This window comes from Capsella rubella, unplaced genomic scaffold, assembly GCF_000375325.1.
Source record: "Capsella rubella cultivar Monte Gargano unplaced genomic scaffold, Caprub1_0 scaffold_5, whole genome shotgun sequence".
Lineage (NCBI taxonomy): Eukaryota > Viridiplantae > Streptophyta > Magnoliopsida > Brassicales > Brassicaceae > Capsella > Capsella rubella.
The window spans coordinates 9,793,175-9,811,973 of record NW_006238919.1 but is presented as its reverse complement, the minus strand read 5'-3'; the positions used below and the strand labels follow the sequence as shown (position 1 = coordinate 9,811,973).

Below are 18,799 nucleotides of genomic sequence, written 5' to 3'. Positions count from 1 at the left end.
AGTTAATATGGGCCTAAAATATTCGTATTTGGGCCTTTTAGAGAGCAGGAACCAAAAAAAAAAAAAAACTGAAATGAAACGGAGAAGATCGAAGAATTGGAATTTTCGTTGAAACTCTCTTAAACACGGAGGTCTCTGGTTTCGGGATTTAAGTTGTTAATATTTTTGTCGATCTGCTAAGGAAGAAGGAAGTAGAAAGATTCGAGTTTTGCTCAATACGAAAGTCAATTCTCCTTTGATTTGGTCGGCGATTTCTTGAAACGATGTTCAATTTCTGGTAATACCAACTCTTACAATCTTATTGTGTTTCCGTGATTGTGCGAATTTTTCGCAATCTGTTTCATATATGCTCTGTTTGATTTTTATGAAATTCGGATACTTGAGCTACGGAAATTAGATCTGTTCACGATTAAGGATATTATTAGGTTGTTATGTAAAGTTGGTTCGCCAAAAAAATTTGAGCTGTGATCAACAATTGAAGAGTGCGTTTTTCTAAGAGCACTTTAGTGTAGATTATTTGCTCAGTTACTGATTTGAGGTTCATAGTTGCTGTTATTGGATTTAAAATGTTGTAGTTCATGTGAGAGTTAGGTTGATGAGTCTCTATGTTTTGCATCTTGGTTGTTTCAGTGATGTGAATCTGATCAGAAGAAGTATTTTTTGTTCTTTTAGCTGTGCCCTTAAGCACCTATTCAAATTTATGTCTTGGATGTTGTAGCATCGCCTTTGTGTTTAGTAATTGATGACGTTTCTTTTTGTTGTGTACATCAAGGGGATCAAAAGAACAACAACAAGGGACATCTCGTCCTCCGGAAGCTTCTTCACAATCGCCATGGTACTCACCTTCTTTAGTCAGCTCGCCAAGCTCATCCCGGCCTCAAACTTCAGGTCAGATTCCAGCAAATGTGTCGCCTGGGGAAGCAGCTGGCATTATTGCCTTCTTGAAAGATAAAAGGTTCGCTGTTTACTATGCTTCTCGTGTAATGCGGTTTTTTGTCTGTTTTTTTTTTTTAAATAGCGTTAGCGTATACTTTTCTGTAGCGTGGACGAGCTTAGGAAGCTTCTCTCTGACAAAGATGCGTATCAGCAATTTCTGCTTTCACTTGACCAGGTCAAAATACAGAACAATGTAAGTCTTTAGAACAGTCTGTTGTTTCTTAATAACGCGTATTGTCTTTAGTTTTAAGACTGTAGCTTAGTTAGTTATGTGGTGATTTTAGCCTTTTTATCATAGCATCATCTTTTATATGTTGCCAGTAATTAGAGCTTTCTAGTTCTTTTTTATAGTCTCTGGACGTTAATTGTTCCTTGTTTGTTTCTGTCCATCAGATAAAAGAGGAGCTCCGCAGAGAAACATTGCAGATAGCTAGTAAGTTCTCTATGGTTGATGTCATTCTACAAGAAACTTTAGTTCAATCCAGGATTCTAATAATTGTTCATGTGATCACATGAAACAGGAGAGAACTTGGAGAAGGAGCCACAGATAATGGAGCTCAGGAACCAAGTGTGTATCAAGAACCAACTTTTCTTGTTCAGTGTACCTTTTTGATATCTCTTATTTACCAATCCTTACTTCTTTTACAGTGCAGAATTATCCGTACAACTGAGCTCGCAGCCGCGCAAGAAAAGCTTAATGAGCTTGAGAGGCAAAAAGAAGAGATCCTCAAATTCTACTCCCCTGGTTCTCTTCTTCATAAACTCCAAGGTAACAAATTTCCATTGCTATGGATTTTCCACTCGTCTCTTCTTCTCAACTGTTCTTGTGTCAACATTTGTAAACACATTTTACTGTTTTTGCAGAGGCTATGAATCAGGTGGATGAAGAATCTGAAGCGCTGCAAGAGAAATTCCTAGAGAAGGAGATTGATACAGCAGCATTTGTACAGAAATTCAAGAAGCTGCGAACTACATATCATCGAAGAGCATTGATTCACCTTGCTGCTAAAACCTCAAATATCTGAATTAATAAGCCTTGCACATTGAACTCATCACAAACCAAAGTCTTGGTTTTGTGTCTTATGACTCCTTATCCGATGTTGTAAAAGTGATTGACATTGACATCAAAATTATGTTTGTTTTTTCCTTTATAAAAAACTACAAAGTCTGAAAATCTCAGCAATCTGATAGAAAGATTACAAGAAAACCCAAAGACGTATACAAGTTTCTTTCTTCAACAATCTCAAAAAAACAGACGACAGTCCTTCAAACTTTTTGAACACATTTTGTCCCTCTTTCTCACTCGTCGAGCAGGCCAGCTTCCTTTAACGCACCCTTGTATTCGTCCTCTGAGTTCCACGACTTGATCTGCAGTAAAGTTTAAAATCATTGGATACTGTTTTCACAAACACTATAGAAAGATAATTAGCAGTTTTCATAAATCTTATTATACCTCCTTAACATTTGCTCCAAAATACTTCTCGATCTTCTCCATCACCTCTTTATCCCACCCATCGTCTAACAGCAGGTTAAATACCGCTCCTACAATACAAATACATAGTTCAGAAACTTATGACAACTTGTGGCAACACTTGAGTTTAAAAAAATGGACGAATCAAAACTAACCTTTACGACCAAACCGGCCAGCTCTCCCAACCCTGTGAAGGTACACCTCATAATCTGGCTCTCCGGTCTCATATTTGGTGGGAAGATTGTAATTGACAACCAAATTCACCTGCAAGTATTGTATAAAACCAGCAAGAGGCATTAACTACGAAGCACCATTGGGGAAAAAGGAGAAGAGAGTAAAAGGGCCAAATGATAATATTTACCCGCTGTTGGTCAAAACCTCTTGCAATGACATCAGTAGCAATTAGCACTTGAGTAAGGCAGTCTTTGAACTCCTTAACTATCTTATCCCTGTCCACTTCAGACATACTACCATGGACACTGGTGACATCATATCCCATTTCTGCAAGGGCTTTGTGGACCTTGTTAGCAGACACTTTTGTTTTCACAAAGATAATGGTTTGCCCAATATCCCCAAGTTCCATAATCTGATCCTTAATGACTTCGATCTTGTTTTGCTCCTTCGGGCAAAGAACTTTAAACTGCTTTACCGAGTCCAAAGCCAGATCCTCTCTTTTGACAAACAATTGATTAGGATCCTTGACTGTCCTTGCCACAAAATCTTTGACAGTTTCATTAAAAGTTGCCGAGAAAAGTAGAACCTGTCAGAAAGAAGGTCAATAACACAAGAAAACAATCAAAATTGGCACAAGAACGAAAAAGCAACATAATTTCCTTTAATTTAGACTAACAGCCACTAAGATAATGAAATAACCCATCTTTAGTACAGCTTTCAGCAGTGAAGACAGATTCATCATCGTTGACACACAGACATGTCCTATCAAAATAAAGGGCTCTATACAAAAAAAACACAGCTGAATTGTATATATTTACTAAGGTACATATCCCACTATCATTTGTCATCTTACTTATCATTTAAGAAGCATAAACAAAATGCTAGTTTAACTGACCTGGAAATTGGGATTAACTCTCCCAATGTCTTTCATTATCTTCAAGGAATCATCTCTAAAGCCATCCTGCAATAGCAATGAACTTTCCAGTTATCAACAACATATGAAGGGAAAATATTATCACAATATACAGAAGTTCATCATTACAGTTGAGAAACTAATAAAACCAAGTAAACAGAAGAAAGAGCATACCGTAGCAAGCATATGGTCAGCCTCATCAAAAACAAGAATCTTCAAATGATCGAGACCAAGTTTCTTAAATGACATCCACCTCTTAAGCGTTCCAGGTGTACCAATCACCACATGAGCAGTAACAGCAGCTCGTCTCGGGGCCGGTGCACCTCCTCTTGTCTCTGGCACAGCCAATTCAGCAGTGATCCCAGTAAACTTCCCCATCCTCTGAAGAACGTCCATATTCTGCCATTCAATCATTCAACAAACATAAAAAAATTAAGCTTCCAACACATTTTCCCGGGTCAACAATCAAGTTACTCTCAAATCATAATAAGCCAATGGAGTAACTGAAAAAAAACAAACCTGATTAGCTAATTCTCTAGTGGGACAAATGCAGAGCGCCTGAGGCTGGTGCAGTGTCGGATCAACCCGACTCAACATCCCAAGAACGAAACAAGTCGTCTTTCCAGATCCGTTATGCGCCTGAGCAATGAGATGCTTGTGAGGCGGCGTCATAATCATGGGCAAACTGATAGCTTGAATCTTGCTAGGCTTTTCGAATTTCATCTCCACGTATAAGCCTTTCATCAACTCCGGAGATAAGTTCAAATCCTCAAACCTGCTTGCTGATGTATATGGTGTATCACCAGAAGTAACCTACAATATCCCGAGAAAATCAAAATCATCCCCTACAAATCTGGAATTATCTAATTACACTGTTATCGCTATTATCCCATGAACTACCGATCCAAACAAACCCTAATTACTTGTAGCAAAACCCAGATCTAAGCTCGATTAAGCAAAAATTCAACACAATTCACTAAATCTACTAAGGGGAAAGCAAAAAAGAAGAAGAAGGAGATAGTACCGCTTTGATGTTTGAATCTTCAGGTTCTTCAAGCACAGAATCAAGTTTCTCTTCCTCCTTAATGGTCAGAGAATTGAGTTCCGATACTGCTTCCTCTTCATCATCATCCTCAACATCTCCCCATTTTGTCTTCTCCGTCGTGGGCTCAGTCTTCTCGGCGGTAATAGGTGCTTCCACGGAGGAGGAAGTTGATGACTCAACGGTGGGAACTTTCTCTACAGTATCCGCCATAGCTGAAGCCAAACAAAAAAAACATACAAATTAGAAACCAAAATCGACTAATTTCAGAAAAAATCAAATGAAGCAGAGACCTCATCAGCTTCCATTAACTCGTGAAAGAGCTGAGATTAAGAAAGAAGTAGAACCTGTGGGATATAGAATTCACGAATGAGAGAATCAGAGAGAACGGAGACGACGAACGATTGTGTTGTGTTTGATGTCGGAGACAAATTGGGGGAGAAAGGTGAAAGCAAAAAGAACTCATTATAAATAAGAAACATGCTGCTTTATTTTGAAGCTACTGGTAAAATTTGGAAATTTACTGACGTTAATCTGAAGCTACTAAATAAAAATGGAAAATTAGCTTGTTGAAAAAAAAAAGGAAATTACAATTTATTATATGTAATTCGGTTTGTTTTGATTTTGTCTATATGTAATTCGGTTTGTTTTTAGAGTTAGGACAGCTCCCTTTGGAGCTCTCTAACGAGGTTCTGAACATTAATTTGATCCAAAATAAATCAAAAATATCTATTTATTTTGAGAGTCGGTTCTCCAAATCAAATGAGATTTGCTCTCAAATCGACAGAGGCATTGCGAAGCCGCTGTTAACAAGTAGATCAACTACGTTTTACTCGTCTTTGATTGAAACGGTTTGTTGATTTTGCTTGATATTTTTTTTTTTTTTTTTTTTTTTTGTCGTCAGATTTTGCTTGATTATTGATTGGAACAATCTTGTGTTGTAAATCTGTCGATTGAATCAGTATATGTGGTAATAATTCTTTTTTAGTGAGTTTCAGGTCAATGAGAGGTGATGAGGGTAAGGATTCAATTGGTTCAAGAAATCACTAAGCTGTATTGTTTTGCAAAATATAATTTTATTTCAAAGAATTCTATTATCTAACCATTGGAGAAGATGAAACTTAATAATCCCTTTTCAAGTTCTGAAAATTGATAAAAACAAAATTTATTCTTAAAAAAAAGGTGAGAACCCTTCATGGGATTCTCACCATTGGAGATGGTATTAGACGTTAAATTTAAGCTACAAGTAAAAACGTGGAATTTACTGGGGAAGTTCATTTCTAGCATCGTTCGAGTAATTCGAGAACGAACCAACTAAATCATTTTGGGCTTTAGTTTTTATAAGAAGCCCATCTAGAGGTTGTGAAAGTCCATTAGCATTTTGAAACCACAAGTGCGTGGTGTCGCTTCGGCTTTAGCATATTTTGATTAATCATCTTTGTTTTGTTTATGATACAAAGACTTAACACATTACAGTTTGTAAACATGCCCAACAAGCATGAGGCAACAGTCCAAAATTTGTGTGTTTGGGTCTCGTAATCAAGTAGAGATTTTTAGTATGGCCAAAACATCTTCCTTTTAAAATAATATTTGGTAAGCTTTTGAACAAAGTATACAGAAATATTAAAAAAACCATGATGGCTTAAGCACATTACTAAAAAAAAAAACTATGATGGCTTAACCACAAATCTTTGAGCGAAAACTGAAGTAGAAAAAACCACACACAATCTTTGAGGTGCACAAAGTGGATGCCACATTACCTGAGACATTATTACAAAAAGTTGGTGGAGCTCACACTTTGTTATAATGATATTTTGCCATTATTCAACTTTGTTTTCCAAACAAATCATTTCTTACCAAGAAAACTTGAATACTCTCGATAACTTATATCCATGCCTTCCAAAGGTTAACCAAGAACCTAAATTAGTTTACTGAAGAACTCATCAATCAATCAAGACAATCAATTGGCGTGAGGTTCAAATTGGATCAAGGGAGACCTTGTCAACTTGACTCAACTGAAACCGCACTTTGATGGAAGTTTTGGTTTCGAATCCGGGATGAAAAATTAGTATTGCTCATGGTCCAAGACCAATGACCAAAGAAACTGACCTCACATACAATTTTCACCTACTCTTTTGCACTAGGAAATGCTTTTTCTTTATCTTAACCACAAGCATGGGGAGAATGATTATATTATTATACAGTGCATCATCTTCTTTAACTCTTCATTTTCTTCCCCACTAATAACTATCGATCACTCTCTCTCTCTTCTTTCTTTGTCCTAACGGTCTGATTGCATAAGAAGGAAAAGGAATGAAAGAGATGAGAGTTTCAGGGTTTACGGTTCTTGTCTTGCTTTCTTGTTTCTTCTGTCAAGCCAAAGGAGCTATTGTTCCTGCACTCATCATTTTTGGTGATTCCATTGTTGACGTTGGCAACAACAATAACTTACTCAGCATTGTCAAATCCAACTTTCCTCCTTACGGCAGAGACTTCATCAACCAAAGACCCACCGGAAGATTCTGCAATGGAAAACTGGCTGTTGATTTCTCAGGTAAATTCATATTCACAAGACCACATCTCTCTCTCCCTCCCTAATCTAATTGTTTTTTTTTTATCTTCCAACTCGTGTTTAGCTGAGTACCTTGGCTTCTCTTCATACCCACCTGCATTCCTAAGCCGCGAAGCAAGGAACGAGAACTTCCTGATTGGCGCCAATTTTGCATCAGCTTCTTCAGGATACTATGATGCCACATCTGTTCCGTTTGTAAGAGAGACAACACAGTAAAACATCAACACACACACACATGCACGTGGAATGATCCACAAGATTTTGACTTCCTTTTGCAGGGCGCCATCTCCTTAACCCGACAGCTGAGCTATTACAGGGCATATCAAAACAGAGTAACGAGAATGATCGGGAGGGAGAACGCACGAATGCTATTCTCTAGAGGAATCCACATTTTGAGCGCAGGATCTAGCGACTTCCTTCAGAACTACTACGTCAATCCTCTACTCAACATCCTCAATACACCTGATCAGTTCTCTGACATTCTTATAAGATCCTACTCAGAATTCATCCAGGTACTTCCAAGTTTATTAACTAACTGTAGAAATCAATATTCATAACAAGGCAACCATATGAATGTGTAAATTTACAAGAAACAAAAAAACGTATCAGTTATTTACCCTTTTTTGTGTCAACAAGAATCATACTGTCACTTGTAACAGAATCTGTATGAACTAGGAGCAAGGAGAATCGGAGTGATATCGCTACCGCCAATGGGTTGCCTGCCTGCAGCTATTACTCTTTTCGGTGCAGGAAACAAAAATTGTGTCGAGAGACTGAACCACGATGCTGTCATGTTCAACACCAAACTTGAGGCCACAACCCAGTTATTGATGAATAGACACTCAGGCCTCAAGATCGTCGCCTTTAATGTCTACCAGCCTTTCCTGGACATCATCACCAACCCAATTGACAATGGTACGAGCCTGCATATGCAAAATTTAAATCTTCATTCAACTTTAACCCGCGATAAAGTGAGCTACTCACACGGAACTTCGCCGATAATTAATCTAGTTTACAACTAAGAAGATACCATTAACATCTTTTTAAATGTCTTAAACTGCATGTATTCTAGGATTCTTTGAAACAAAAAGGGCATGCTGCGGAACAGGAACAATAGAAACATCGTTCCTTTGCAATTCTCTATCCCTAGGAACGTGTGTAAATGCCACAGGATATGTGTTTTGGGATGGATTTCACCCCACGGAGGCTGTAAACGAGCTGTTGGCTGGACAACTACTGGGTCAAGGGATTTCTCTAATCTCTTGAATTGAGTTTCATCCCAGGTGGATTGAAGTCAAACTGTATACTTACAAATGGCTACCAAAGTGTGTGTGTCTCTTTCTCTCTTCTCTCTTCTCTCTTGTTCTTTTTCTCTCACTCTCTATATAAACTCATAAATAAGAGACAGATTGGGTGTGCGTGTGTGACTGAAAGTAGAAAGTACCGATCTGGTGTGTGTGACTGTGATCGGTCTATAGGTCCAAGCTTCGTTTGAGAATATCACAATCTTTGATCTTTTGCCTAATCTATCTCTTTAATATCTCTAAAGTTAACTACAGCAAGAATTTTGGTACAGCTGTAAAGGTGTATATAAATCAAAGTTTGCTGCTATGTGAACAGCATAATAAATTCAGGTTTGGCTAGACATATAAAATTTTAAAAGATTCCATATCAGCTGAGTTGATTATCATATCCAACTAGTCAACTACCAAGAAGAACCAAGTTCCCATAGTCTTAAGATAAACCAAACACACAGTTTACACCAGCCCTACAAATTTAACTGACAGAAGCCATATAAATATTGAATCGAATGACGGATAAAAGATCTAGTTGCAACACAAGATGAATACCTGGCCATTCTACGAGAGTTCAAACCCTGCATTTGAAGTAATCGCATACAATAGTTTTTCCCTCATAGTGCTTGCTCGTTTATACGTTGGAAGCTGAAGCAATCAACAAAGAAAGACTGAACAAAAAAGATACAGGAATCTTCACAAGTAGACAACATTGGAAACAGAAGAACTGACACTCCACCTTAAGAGTATTGTAGCACGTGGAAGCAGATGGAAGCCTTTCTACATCTTGTCCTCCAATTGCAGCCCAAAGAGAAGTGTCACAAGAGACCTGCGGAAGATGAAAAAGCACAGTTGTAAGAAAAAGTACCAAACAGAATGTCACAACAACATAATAAGCTAACGTTAACACACTTTATGGATGATGAAGGTTGGCTGCAAGTATTTGAAACCAAGGAGTGGTGCCCGTGAACAACTAGTAACAAATTTGAGGAGCAAGCAACGCTCATTCGGTTCAAACCCTTTCATGACCTGAGAAAGGAAGCCCCGAGAGAAGTTAGACGAGCCCACTCAACTCTCAGCCTATGTCTTAAATTGGCAGAGAAAATAGGAAGAAAAAGAAGAGATCAGGGCTTCTGAATATGAGTTATCACCTCCCAGAAGATTTTGATTGTTCGACTGCTATCACTGTAACCACCAGTGTATTTTGTATTCCTCCTCAGGTCATCAACATCGATATCATGGTTTCCCCCCGAGAGTAACTGCAGTGCAATTTTTGTAAGCAAAGCTTTGTAAAAGAGATCATTACATTGAAGATATGAAAAACTCTACAAAGCATTATATTAAAGCCGCATACCTGATTAAATTCATGGGCATTAAATAGTTTCAGCCAAGCAGGAGATATAAGGTCAGTCAATCCTCTGTAAAATGCATTTGAAAAGGGCACAATCTGCATTCAAGACACAGGACAACATCTTTACCTCATTAGTTATGAAGTAAATATGTTTTGCAGGATGGTTGACCTTTAGATTATTTATAAATGAGTAAAAGACATACCTGCCGGTTGAGTTTGTAGTCAGCCATTGCATGAATATATTGCATTTTATTCTCATTCATGACTGAAATATCCTTCCCACCGGGTTTGAGCTCAATTATGCTCATTTTTCCACAAAACTCTTCAGTGACTGTGAAATCCAGACATAGTTCCTTCAAATCACCATCATAATTCTGCGTATAAACAAGCATCTTGATCTTAGAAACCCTCTTGTGATACTTACGCAAGATTGAATTTTGAAAAAATAAGGTGACAGATATATCACCTGCAACGGTTTTTACCTTTATATACATGAGGTTCCTGTAGAGTTCTGGATCAAGCCCGGATAGTTCATCAATAAAGCTATAACGTCCCAAAAGCTTCTGGATGAAAACATGTGAAAAAGAGTAATCCAGCAGTATTCCCTCGTATAGAGCCTTTCCAACAATTCTTCCAAGAAACTCAATCATCTGAACCCCGTTCTCAAGGTGTCGTGCAGATGGGCTAGGAACAAGCAACCTATCTGAAGTAGGGGTTTGCGAGAACAAACCATACCTATTGGACAATAATACAATGAAAACGCGAATAAAAAAAAAACTTAATCCATTGGATTAGTAAACATAAATTAGAATAAAGTATGTATACGGAAGAGCTTACTCTGTAGCAAAAGCTGCTTTTGTTATGTCAGTCAGAAACTCTTTTGAAAGCCCACCATAGTCTAGGCCTGCCTCAGGAAGGCCAGACTCATTCACAAACGATACATGAATGGATGATTTTAGCCTGCTGCCAATAGAATTCAGTTGTCGAAATCCATCTTCAACCACATGACCTCGACGAACAACTATCTCTATTGACCTCGCACCAGGTGCATCCACTTCACCAGCCATTTTCCTTGAAGCTTTATCTATGCTTATAAATTCTCTAAACACATGGACCCTGCAGGAATAACAAAACATATAAATAAACATCAGTTAACGGATAAAAACAGATAAAGAGAAATGAGGAGACATGAAATGGTTAGATATTGTAGCACAAAAGAAAAAAGACATGGATAGGCTATGAAGGGTAAGCAAGGTAAGATTACCTTTCCTCAAATGGAAAAACATGCGGAGTAATTGTTATAACAGAACCCATGCTTGGAGACGTAACAACATCACTGGCTGGTAAAACCTCATGAGTTCTGGCAGCAAATGCAATTGGAGGTCTACTAGTTTTACCAGGTGAGAGCCACAGGGCAGAAGGACAAAAAGGGTGCCTGCAATCTCTTTCGTACAATAAATGCAAACATCTGATAGCAGAATCCATCAGTTGTCTATTTTCAGGACCAGTGCCTCGCAACAATCCATTGTACACGAGTGTATTAAGCATTGATGCAATTCTCCGTTGTTTCTCTAGCATAAAGGGGACCTATATGCCAAAACAAACCTTCAATAAATATCAGACTGATAACATATAAGCTGCAGGAAACCATATTGCATACTTACCTGCTTTTCATAAAACTGTATGTCATCAAGAACAACGAGTAAATGGGCATAAGTTGCACAAAAGAGATGAAGCAGGCATGACACGTCTTTGGAGATACCTACAGGACCACCCCTCAGAGTTTCTACATCCCATACATCATCAGTTGACTCATTAACCTGGCTTGATTCTGGTTGATCACTAGTACACTCCACATGTTCACGCGGTCCTGGTGATTTACCAGAAAACTTGTTTAGCACGTTCACCCACCTGTTGACACCATCATTCTTAAGATGTTTCAACTTCTTCTCAGATGGACTTCTTGTATTCCATGAACTTTTAACAGATCCATGAGATAAGTCGTCAGCAGTGCAACCATTTTTAGGTAGTAGGACACTATCTAGAGAATTCCACAAAGAGACAATATATCCAGGACAGAAGGATATCATGTTAAGGACAGGCAAAGGCCCTACAACAGGATTAAGCACGCAGAAGATTCTCAACATGCACGAATATAATCGTGCTATATCAAGCAATCCTAGTGCTTCTGATGCTTTCTTACTACTCGTCGAAGCATCTTTATCTGCTATAACACGAATTTCTTTCCCAGAAACTGCCAAAAGTTTTGCGAGATGCCACTGTTGGCAAACTGGCCGAAGCAATTCCACAAAAGAAATCTTAACTGAATTTTCTCCTTTTCCAGTCTTCGATGTGGCCTCAGTATCAAGATGAGTATCTCGAATTCCAACCTTTTCAACCTGAGACAAGAGGTTCTCGGACAGAGTCACAATAACACGAACATACAAGACATAAAACAACTCTGGATTTGATTCTTGTGGATCCATAAAATCGGTTTCACTAACGGTTGCCAGGGATATGATGTTCCCGATAGCCCAACCAACAGAAGGAATCTCCATGGTACAACTTTGATTCTCTAAATGCTCCATTTCTGATATCCTAGTCAAGATTTTGTCCTTCAAAATCTGCTGTCACCTGCCACACTTTAATAAGTCCTTCGATTGTTTGGGGAAAAATGTAAACAGGAAAAAGTAACAGAGATTCAAAAAAGTCAATCAGAATCTCTCTACATTCTTTTTTTGAGACTTTGACAGGAAAATATTGGTCTAAGACAATTTGATATGAGTTTTACCAATATAGTGTGAAAGCATGGCATTAGTATACTCCTGTGCTTCAGTGCACGTATGAGAGCACTTGGCAGGCAGCAAACGAGTTGAGGAATCGTCAAAATTAGAGAAACGTATTCTTCAACAGCCAAATTCGTGTCCAGTTGATTCTCATCAACAAAAGCAGGCTGTCTCACCTGGAATGGCCGTAGGGCCAAAGTTACTGCACTTGTAGTAATCAACAGTCTCTCATCTGTATGCTTGGTTAATGTCTTGATATATCTCCTAACAGCTGAGTAATATCCACTTTTACAGCTCCCTATAAACTGAATCATCATCTTTCCAGCTGTTTCTGCATCTTCAAAGTTATCCTTTGTAATGACCTTCCAGCTTTTGGGATCAGTTAAAACGATAAGGATACGTAATAGAAGGGCACTGACACCAATAACATCTCTTATCCTCTCCTGTGAATAATTACACTCTATGAGTAGGAAGGAGCAGAGAGAAACCATCTTTCGTGTTTGGCAGGCCCATGTTTTACTTTCTTCAATTGTACCAACTGCTAGTGAGCAAAAATTGAACCCCTGATCTGCAAAAGACGGTAACAGCATCCACTGAAGATTTATTTCTCTCCTAATTTGCAAGAAGAAATATTCAAAATCAAGCGGAAAAAACAAAAAAACATACCATTAGAGTTGATGCTTTCCAAAAGAATCTTAAAGCAAGTTTGCATGCAGTGAATATCTCTTGCATTTATCTTTTGATGTTGGACAGACAAAGCTCTGATAAAGAAGAGAAACGGTCTCAAGACACTGCTTGATACCCAACTTTTAGTGAGTGTATCAGACCGGGAACTGAGTAAAATCTCCCACTCCTCTTGGATCTCTATAGCTGCCTTCTTTCTCACAATATAAGACCTCCAAACTCTCTACAAGTATTGGAAAATTATGTAAGGTTATGCCTTGGTATATATATAACTTAGCCATTTTCTTTGAATACCAACAGTCATATAAACTGAACAAAAACGTTCTCTGCTCTATATTAAAAAAAAAAAACAACAACAAAAGAGATTTTTGCTCTATACCAAAAACTTGAGCCAAAAGTGAAGAGAAAGAGTTGAACCTGAATAAGAAGTGATGCAGCATTGGCCCGTCTTGCGTAACTACGGAGCTCCCTCTCTTGTGAAACTTTAGCAAGCAAAGCATCCCGTGATATCTCCCCACTGCTGGCGCCTCTAAGGGACACCTAATGAGATTTTATTTAACAATCACAGATTCACCAACTTAAGAACGTGTATGTGATCAACAACTTTGAAGCACACGGAAACATAATTTTCAATTCCCAATCCTAATTCATTTTCCATTATAAATAGTCTAAGATTCCAAATTGAGTCTTATCTTCACTACAAGGAGCTTAAACCGAATCTGAGTGTGAGTGGCTGTAAAGAATTAAGAACCCTAAATTTTCCTTGAAAGTTGATAATTTGTCATCGAACAAGGTATCAAGTCACAGTTATGTTCACCAATTTCACAAGAGGATTTTGAGAGAAAGAGAATAATTCAGTGCAATCAAAGAGAGTAGGGATCGATGACCAAAACAGCATCGAAGAAGAAGAAGAAGGAGAGATACCTTGTGTTTGCGATTCAGGTCCATTGGATTCGAAAATTAGAGAGAAACAGAGTTTTGGCACACGATCGTTGTCTGTCGTGTTGTTCGTATTGAATTTGATTGGGTTTAGGTTGACGTCAAGGTTCGAAAGGCCACACTTGTTCGTACAGACCGAACCAGTTCTTTTTATGACGTCAGCTTTGTTTTTTTTTGTCGAAGCTGTTATTTTTTTCCTAAACAACTTAAACTTAAACTCTTAAAGGATCATAATTTTCACAAATTGCATATTAATTAACGCGTGATGCTGCTTTTATAAAATACTTTTATACAAATCCATCCACCTATTTCTTGATTTATAAAAGACTTTTACTACTTCTGATATACTACGTAACTACTATCTTGTATCTAATTAGTTGAGTTAAAAATTCATAATGTCGTGTTATTACTTCACAACAGCTGCAAGTTGCCGTTATTAATAGAGTAGTTCACGTAGGCTTAATCGAGCTTGTTAATGTATTTAATATTTAGAGTGCAAGGTTCGATAAGATTTCACCATTAGTTTGATCACTTCCATATCGAAGAGTATAAATAGTAAAAAAAAAAAAAAATCCGTATCTCGTCAATATGTAAAAGTAGAAGGGTTAAAATTAGTGACCAAGATCAAACATTTAAAACATGATGATCGACAACATAAAGATCCAAGCATGGAAAAAACGAGAAACACAAAAACTTGTCCAAAACGAGATCTAAAAGGGAGAAAACTAATATATATGAAAACCTAAGCTTTTGTACAAGTGGTTTCAACAGCGAGCATAGGAGCTCCTTCGCAGTGGCTCGGACCGAACATCTCGTCCGTAACAAAAAGGTGACACCTCTCTTTTCCAAGACAATTCTGCACAATAAGATTTATTGAAATGTTTATGATTTTACTCCACGTGAAGGAAAAGGCAGAAACCAACATTAATGTAAGTTTATTTTTTTGTTAATTAACCTTTTTGACGATCCTCATGGTCGCTTGTGAGCGGCAATTGCCGTGTCTAAAGTGTCCACATGTACCAGTGGGATTACCATACTCAGCGAAATTGATCTTCGTCATAACATATCCAGGTCCATTGCAAGAAATACGTGTCAGCGGACCGGGATCAGGTTCTTGATTCGTACATGCTACATGTTCCTTGCCATGTCGAGATGAAGTTGTGAGAAAACGTTTCTGGTCACCGTCGATCATGATGTTTCGTTCATCATAATTATAAGAAACATCCATCTTTGAAGCTAAACAAAACAGAGAGGAATGAAGTAGAACAAGAAGCATAATTAAGACATGCTGATGATGACGACAAGCACGTAAAGTATTCATTTTTCTTTTTTTCTTTTTTCTTTTTATGTTCTCATAACCAAGTTAATAAGTTATCGAAAATAATTAAGTAGACTACTCTTATGGACTAATCAAAGTTTTGTGGTGGAGGCGAATTCGTTGGTAGATGTGGCCACGAAATTTCCTCTATATTTTTTTCCATTCTCTTGTTTTTATTCTTGGTTTTCGGAGGAGTTTAGTGAAAGACATTCCCGCTGACTTTTCCACGAGTACTTTATTAATAGTTTTGCATTTCCAGTGAAAAGGAAAATTATAACATTTTTAATTGTTTCATAATTATATGTTGATCTTTTAGATTGTTGTCTGTCTTTGCTAATTAAGTTATAGTTTTATATATGAGAGTACGTATATTTATGTTACCAAAAAAAAAAAAAAAAGAGTACGTATATTTATGTTATTTGCTAATATATATACATGTCATGAAATTTCATTTGTGTTCTTAACTTCCTACACCAAAGTAATGATAATTCTATATATTGTACCATAAAATACGATGATTTCAAATTTTAGGACTAAATTTCAGATATCTCTAACTTTCACAGTTTCAGAAGGTTTGTGTTTGTTTGTAATATTCTCGTCCTTGTCATTCCATATACTCGTTGATCATACATCAAGTGGTTTTGAAATGGAAATTCAAACAACTTAAACCAAAGTGATATTCAAAGTTATGTTGGTCCGATAAGTTAAATATTGATCAAGCTGATTTGACCCTAAACTGATCATATCATGGGATTCCCTAAAACAATCAAAGCCTGACTACGTTAATGATATAATTTAAACGCTTGAAAACTTGATCGACAACATAAAGATCCGTGCATCAAAGAACCTCATCATGTGTTGTGAATAAGAAGTTATGACACCAACAACGTACAACTTGATCAAAACGAAAGAGATTTAGAGAAACATCAATATATATAGATCTCTATAAGTCTATAATTAACAAAACCCTTTAGTAGGAATATCATGAAACCTAGCTAGTTTTTTGTGCAAGTGGCGTCAATCGCGAGTGTAGGAGGTCCCTTGCAATGACTCGGACCAAACATCTCATCCGTAACTAAAAATACACACTTCGGTTTTCCAAGACAATTCTGCACAAATAATACCAACGATAAGATGCATTAAAATAATTAATACTTACTACTCCACATGAAGAAAAGATCATAGTGCTACTTAAGTTAAGTTTGGCAACCTTTTTGACGATCCTCAAGGTAGCTGGTGCGCCACAATTGCCGCGTCTAAAGTTTTCACATGTACCAGTGGGATTGCCATAGTCGGCAAAATTGATCTTGGTGATAACATATCCGTCCCGGCAATACAGACGCGTTACCGGACCTTGAACAGATTTATGATTAGTACACGCTAAATGTTCCTTGCCATTTTGTAGAGATCCCATAAACTCGCTACGAGGGTGGTGATTGGAATCTGAGAGAAAACGTTTTTGGTCAACGTTGATTTTGATCCCTCTTGCATCAATCTTTGAAGAGAAACCAAACACAGAGGAATAAATCAGGACAAGAAGCAAAACGAAGCCATGATAACAGCGACAACTATGTGAAGTATCCATTTTTTTCTGTTCTCATTATAGGAAAAAATAAATGGAAAACGTTATGATGTAGTTATAGGTTCTTTTTTTTTTTTATTCTTTTATCAAAACTTAAGTTTTGAAGAGGCGAATTCGTGTGTAGATGCATGTGGCCACAAATTTTTCTGTCAATTTGTATTTATATTTCTTCAATTCAATTATTTCTTTGTTTTCGGAGGTGTTAGGGAAAGACATATTCCTTCTGAACTTTTCCACGAGTACTTATTAATAGATTACTACTACTATGTTTGATAAGTGAAGAATAAAAGAAGTTTTTCACAACCATCCGTTATAGTTTTTTAGTTTTTTAGATTTTTAGAACTTTTGGCTTGTTGGTTGTACGTTATTTATTTGGATATGTCATGTTTACAAGAAAAGGAAAAAATCAATTATTTAGCTATTATTTCTTTTCTCTTATAATATATCAATAACTACATACATATTTCTTTTTTAGTCGCACACTTCATTGAGTTTTGGGTTCGATTCAATCTCTTCTCTTTACACTCAATCCTCTCTTCACATTGAGCTTGATTTCTTTAAGCTTAATGAGGTTTATTGTTTGTGTATTTTTCTTTAATTTGAACTGAAATATCTGACTTAATTTTTAAAAAATTAAATCATTAGAATTCGAGTCAGAAAATATGAAACAAAACGGTACTATAATTTAGTCGATCTAACGAATAATACAAAATTCCACAAATTTGTGGGAGTACGAACCCTAGTAAAAATTAATAACAAGACTCGGAAAAAATTTATAAAGAAACACTTGAAAAGACGCTTAAGCAGAAGAAAAATCCTAAGTTTTTGTACAAGTAGCTTCAACAACAAACCAAGGAGGACTCTTGCAGTGCGTCGGACCAAACATCTCGTCCCCTCTCCCCAGAAAAAGCACACACTGCCATTTCCCAAGACAGTTCTGCACGAATAATAATAATTTATAAGATTTCTTGAAATATCATTCTCCATCAAAATAAAGGTGTGAACCATCATAATGAACTGGGTACTGGTACGTACAATCAAATCAATATGTTAAGATACTATTAATGTTTTCTTAGAAGGATGAATTTAAACCTTTTTGACGAGCCTCAAGGTAGCCGGTGCGCCGCAATCGCCGCGTTTAAAGTTACCACAATCACCACTTGCATGGCCGTAGTCGGCGAAATTGATCTTTGTGAAAACATATCCTTTCTCTTTGCAATCAAATATCAATACAGGGGCCCTAGACCTGTTTTGGTGACGACAAACTGGAATCTGGTCATTTCCCAACGTAGGAAAAGAACTCCCAAACTCACTACGAGGGTTAGAATCAGAGAGGTTATGTTTTAGGCCAACTTCTACTTTGATGCCTCTTGTATCATGATTTACGTCCATTTTTGTAGCTGAACAATACAAAGAGGAAAGAAACAGAACAAGAACTAATATGATGAAGCCATGACGACGGCTATGAGTAGTAGCTTCCATCTTACTGCTTGTTTGTGTAGTGAAAATGCTATTTACATATATGCTACTACAAGGACGTAGTTATATATATAGGTAAGTTTTTTTTTTTTCATTGAAACTTAGATAATTAAAGTTTGTTGAGAGACGACTTCATGTGCGGAAGAGTATCCACAAATTTTTCTGTTAATTTTCTACTAATTCTTGGGTTTCGGAGGTGTTGGTGAAGGACATGAGTCTGACTTTTCCACGATTATGTATTAATTTGCGTTTTCAGT

General features: G+C 37.1%; 7 protein-coding genes across 12 annotated transcripts; 2 read left to right on the top strand and 5 right to left on the bottom strand.

Moving 5' to 3' along the window:
- The first annotated feature begins 80 nt into the window (after positions 1–80).
- Positions 81–2,110, top strand: LOC17885200 (vacuolar protein-sorting-associated protein 37 homolog 1). The gene is made up of 7 exons (XM_006292241.2): positions 81–277; positions 773–955; positions 1,042–1,129; positions 1,330–1,369; positions 1,458–1,504; positions 1,585–1,705; positions 1,801–2,110. Exons 1-7 carry the CDS (start codon positions 264–266, stop codon positions 1,959–1,961), a joined length of 654 nt encoding a protein of 217 aa, XP_006292303.1. The 5' UTR covers positions 81–263; the 3' UTR covers positions 1,962–2,110.
- LOC17887468 (DEAD-box ATP-dependent RNA helicase 38) lies at positions 2,055–4,987 on the bottom strand. Its single transcript, XM_006290909.2, has 9 exons — positions 4,884–4,987; positions 4,519–4,751; positions 4,014–4,307; positions 3,669–3,893; positions 3,477–3,542; positions 2,769–3,167; positions 2,563–2,671; positions 2,390–2,478; positions 2,055–2,304 (listed from the first exon to the last, which is right to left on the bottom strand). The coding sequence occupies exons 2-9, from the start codon at positions 4,747–4,749 to the stop codon at positions 2,236–2,238; spliced, it is 1,482 nt and encodes a 493-aa protein (XP_006290971.1). The 5' UTR covers positions 4,750–4,751; positions 4,884–4,987; the 3' UTR covers positions 2,055–2,235.
- Positions 4,988–6,280: 1,293 nt separating this feature from the next.
- On the top strand, positions 6,281–8,633 carry LOC17887006 (GDSL esterase/lipase At3g53100). Its single transcript, XM_006291343.2, has 5 exons — positions 6,281–7,090; positions 7,173–7,303; positions 7,387–7,620; positions 7,768–8,023; positions 8,181–8,633. The coding sequence occupies exons 1-5, from the start codon at positions 6,850–6,852 to the stop codon at positions 8,372–8,374; spliced, it is 1,056 nt and encodes a 351-aa protein (XP_006291405.1). The 5' UTR covers positions 6,281–6,849; the 3' UTR covers positions 8,375–8,633.
- On the bottom strand, positions 7,946–14,325 carry LOC17887427 (E3 ubiquitin-protein ligase UPL7). Of its 6 annotated transcripts, none has more exons than XM_023782064.1 (15): positions 14,149–14,294; positions 13,642–13,764; positions 13,207–13,447; positions 12,546–13,108; positions 11,419–12,381; positions 11,019–11,341; positions 10,592–10,870; positions 10,237–10,489; positions 9,958–10,128; positions 9,758–9,850; positions 9,555–9,662; positions 9,316–9,432; positions 9,143–9,232; positions 8,959–9,051; positions 7,946–8,031 (listed from the first exon to the last, which is right to left on the bottom strand). In XM_023782064.1, the coding sequence occupies exons 1-14, from the start codon at positions 14,170–14,172 to the stop codon at positions 8,968–8,970; spliced, it is 3,432 nt and encodes a 1,143-aa protein (XP_023637832.1). In that variant the 5' UTR covers positions 14,173–14,294; the 3' UTR covers positions 7,946–8,031; positions 8,959–8,967. The 6 variants fall into 6 exon arrangements, 3 of the variants coding, with proteins under 3 accessions (XP_023637832.1, XP_023637834.1, XP_023637833.1); XM_023782066.1 differs by having other exon boundaries at positions 11,419–12,378; positions 14,149–14,293; XM_023782065.1 differs by lacking the exon at positions 7,946–8,031 and adding an exon at positions 8,760–8,888 and having other exon boundaries at positions 14,149–14,305.
- Positions 14,326–14,787: 462 nt separating this feature from the next.
- LOC17886692 (beta-galactosidase 6) lies at positions 14,788–15,584 on the bottom strand. Its single transcript, XM_006292612.2, has 2 exons — positions 15,119–15,584; positions 14,788–15,019 (listed from the first exon to the last, which is right to left on the bottom strand). The coding sequence occupies exons 1-2, from the start codon at positions 15,482–15,484 to the stop codon at positions 14,906–14,908; spliced, it is 480 nt and encodes a 159-aa protein (XP_006292674.1). The 5' UTR covers positions 15,485–15,584; the 3' UTR covers positions 14,788–14,905.
- Positions 15,585–16,476: 892 nt separating this feature from the next.
- On the bottom strand, positions 16,477–17,066 carry LOC17885457 (beta-galactosidase 15). The gene is made up of 2 exons (XM_006292987.1): positions 16,692–17,066; positions 16,477–16,590 (listed from the first exon to the last, which is right to left on the bottom strand). Exons 1-2 carry the CDS (start codon positions 17,064–17,066, stop codon positions 16,477–16,479), a joined length of 489 nt encoding a protein of 162 aa, XP_006293049.1.
- Positions 17,067–18,149: 1,083 nt separating this feature from the next.
- LOC17885221 lies at positions 18,150–18,545 on the bottom strand. Its single transcript, XM_023783181.1, has 2 exons — positions 18,450–18,545; positions 18,150–18,371 (listed from the first exon to the last, which is right to left on the bottom strand). The coding sequence occupies exons 1-2, from the start codon at positions 18,543–18,545 to the stop codon at positions 18,150–18,152; spliced, it is 318 nt and encodes a 105-aa protein (XP_023638949.1).
- Positions 18,546–18,799: the final 254 nt, after the last annotated feature.

Excerpts from the sequence above, each read along its gene's own strand:
- LOC17887468 (XM_006290909.2), bottom strand. The coding sequence starts at position 4,749 with ATGGCGGATACTGTAGAGAAAGTTCCCACCGTTGAGTCATCAACTTCC. Across the intron at positions 3,894-4,013 it reads CTAGAGAATTAGCTAATCAG|AATATGGACGTTCTTCAGAG; the intron begins GTTTGTTTTTTT and ends ATTGAATGGCAG. Across the intron at positions 2,672-2,768 it reads GAGGTTTTGACCAACAGCGG|GTGAATTTGGTTGTCAATTA; the intron begins GTAAATATTATC and ends CAATACTTGCAG.
- LOC17885457 (XM_006292987.1), bottom strand. The coding sequence starts at position 17,066 with ATGGATACTTCACATAGTTGTCGCTGTTATCATGGCTTCGTTTTGCTT. Across the intron at positions 16,591-16,691 it reads CCTTGAGGATCGTCAAAAAG|AATTGTCTTGGAAAACCGAA; the intron begins GTTGCCAAACTT and ends TTATTTGTGCAG.
- LOC17887427 (XM_023782065.1), bottom strand. The coding sequence starts at position 14,172 with ATGGACCTGAATCGCAAACACAAG. Across the intron at positions 10,490-10,591 it reads AAAGCAGCTTTTGCTACAGA|GTATGGTTTGTTCTCGCAAA; the intron begins GTAAGCTCTTCC and ends ATTGTCCAATAG. Across the intron at positions 9,851-9,957 it reads ACTACAAACTCAACCGGCAG|ATTGTGCCCTTTTCAAATGC; the intron begins GTATGTCTTTTA and ends TCTTGAATGCAG.
- LOC17885200 (XM_006292241.2), top strand. Across the intron at positions 1,130-1,329 it reads AGGTCAAAATACAGAACAAT|ATAAAAGAGGAGCTCCGCAG; the intron begins GTAAGTCTTTAG and ends TCTGTCCATCAG. Across the intron at positions 1,706-1,800 it reads TCTTCTTCATAAACTCCAAG|AGGCTATGAATCAGGTGGAT; the intron begins GTAACAAATTTC and ends CTGTTTTTGCAG.
- LOC17885221 (XM_023783181.1), bottom strand. The coding sequence starts at position 18,545 with ATGGAAGCTACTACTCATAGCCGTCGTCATGGCTTCATCATATTAGTT. Across the intron at positions 18,372-18,449 it reads GTTCAGCTACAAAAATGGAC|TTTGGGAGTTCTTTTCCTAC; the intron begins GTAAATCATGAT and ends CCTCGTAGTGAG.
- LOC17886692 (XM_006292612.2), bottom strand. The coding sequence starts at position 15,484 with ATGAATACTTTACGTGCTTGTCGTCATCATCAGCATGTCTTAATTATG. Across the intron at positions 15,020-15,118 it reads CCATGAGGATCGTCAAAAAG|AATTGTCTTGGAAAAGAGAG; the intron begins GTTAATTAACAA and ends CTTATTGTGCAG.
- LOC17887006 (XM_006291343.2), top strand. The coding sequence starts at position 6,850 with ATGAAAGAGATGAGAGTTTCAGGGTTTACGGTTCTTGTCTTGCTTTCT. Across the intron at positions 7,304-7,386 it reads ATGCCACATCTGTTCCGTTT|GGCGCCATCTCCTTAACCCG; the intron begins GTAAGAGAGACA and ends TTCCTTTTGCAG. Across the intron at positions 7,621-7,767 it reads CCTACTCAGAATTCATCCAG|AATCTGTATGAACTAGGAGC; the intron begins GTACTTCCAAGT and ends CACTTGTAACAG.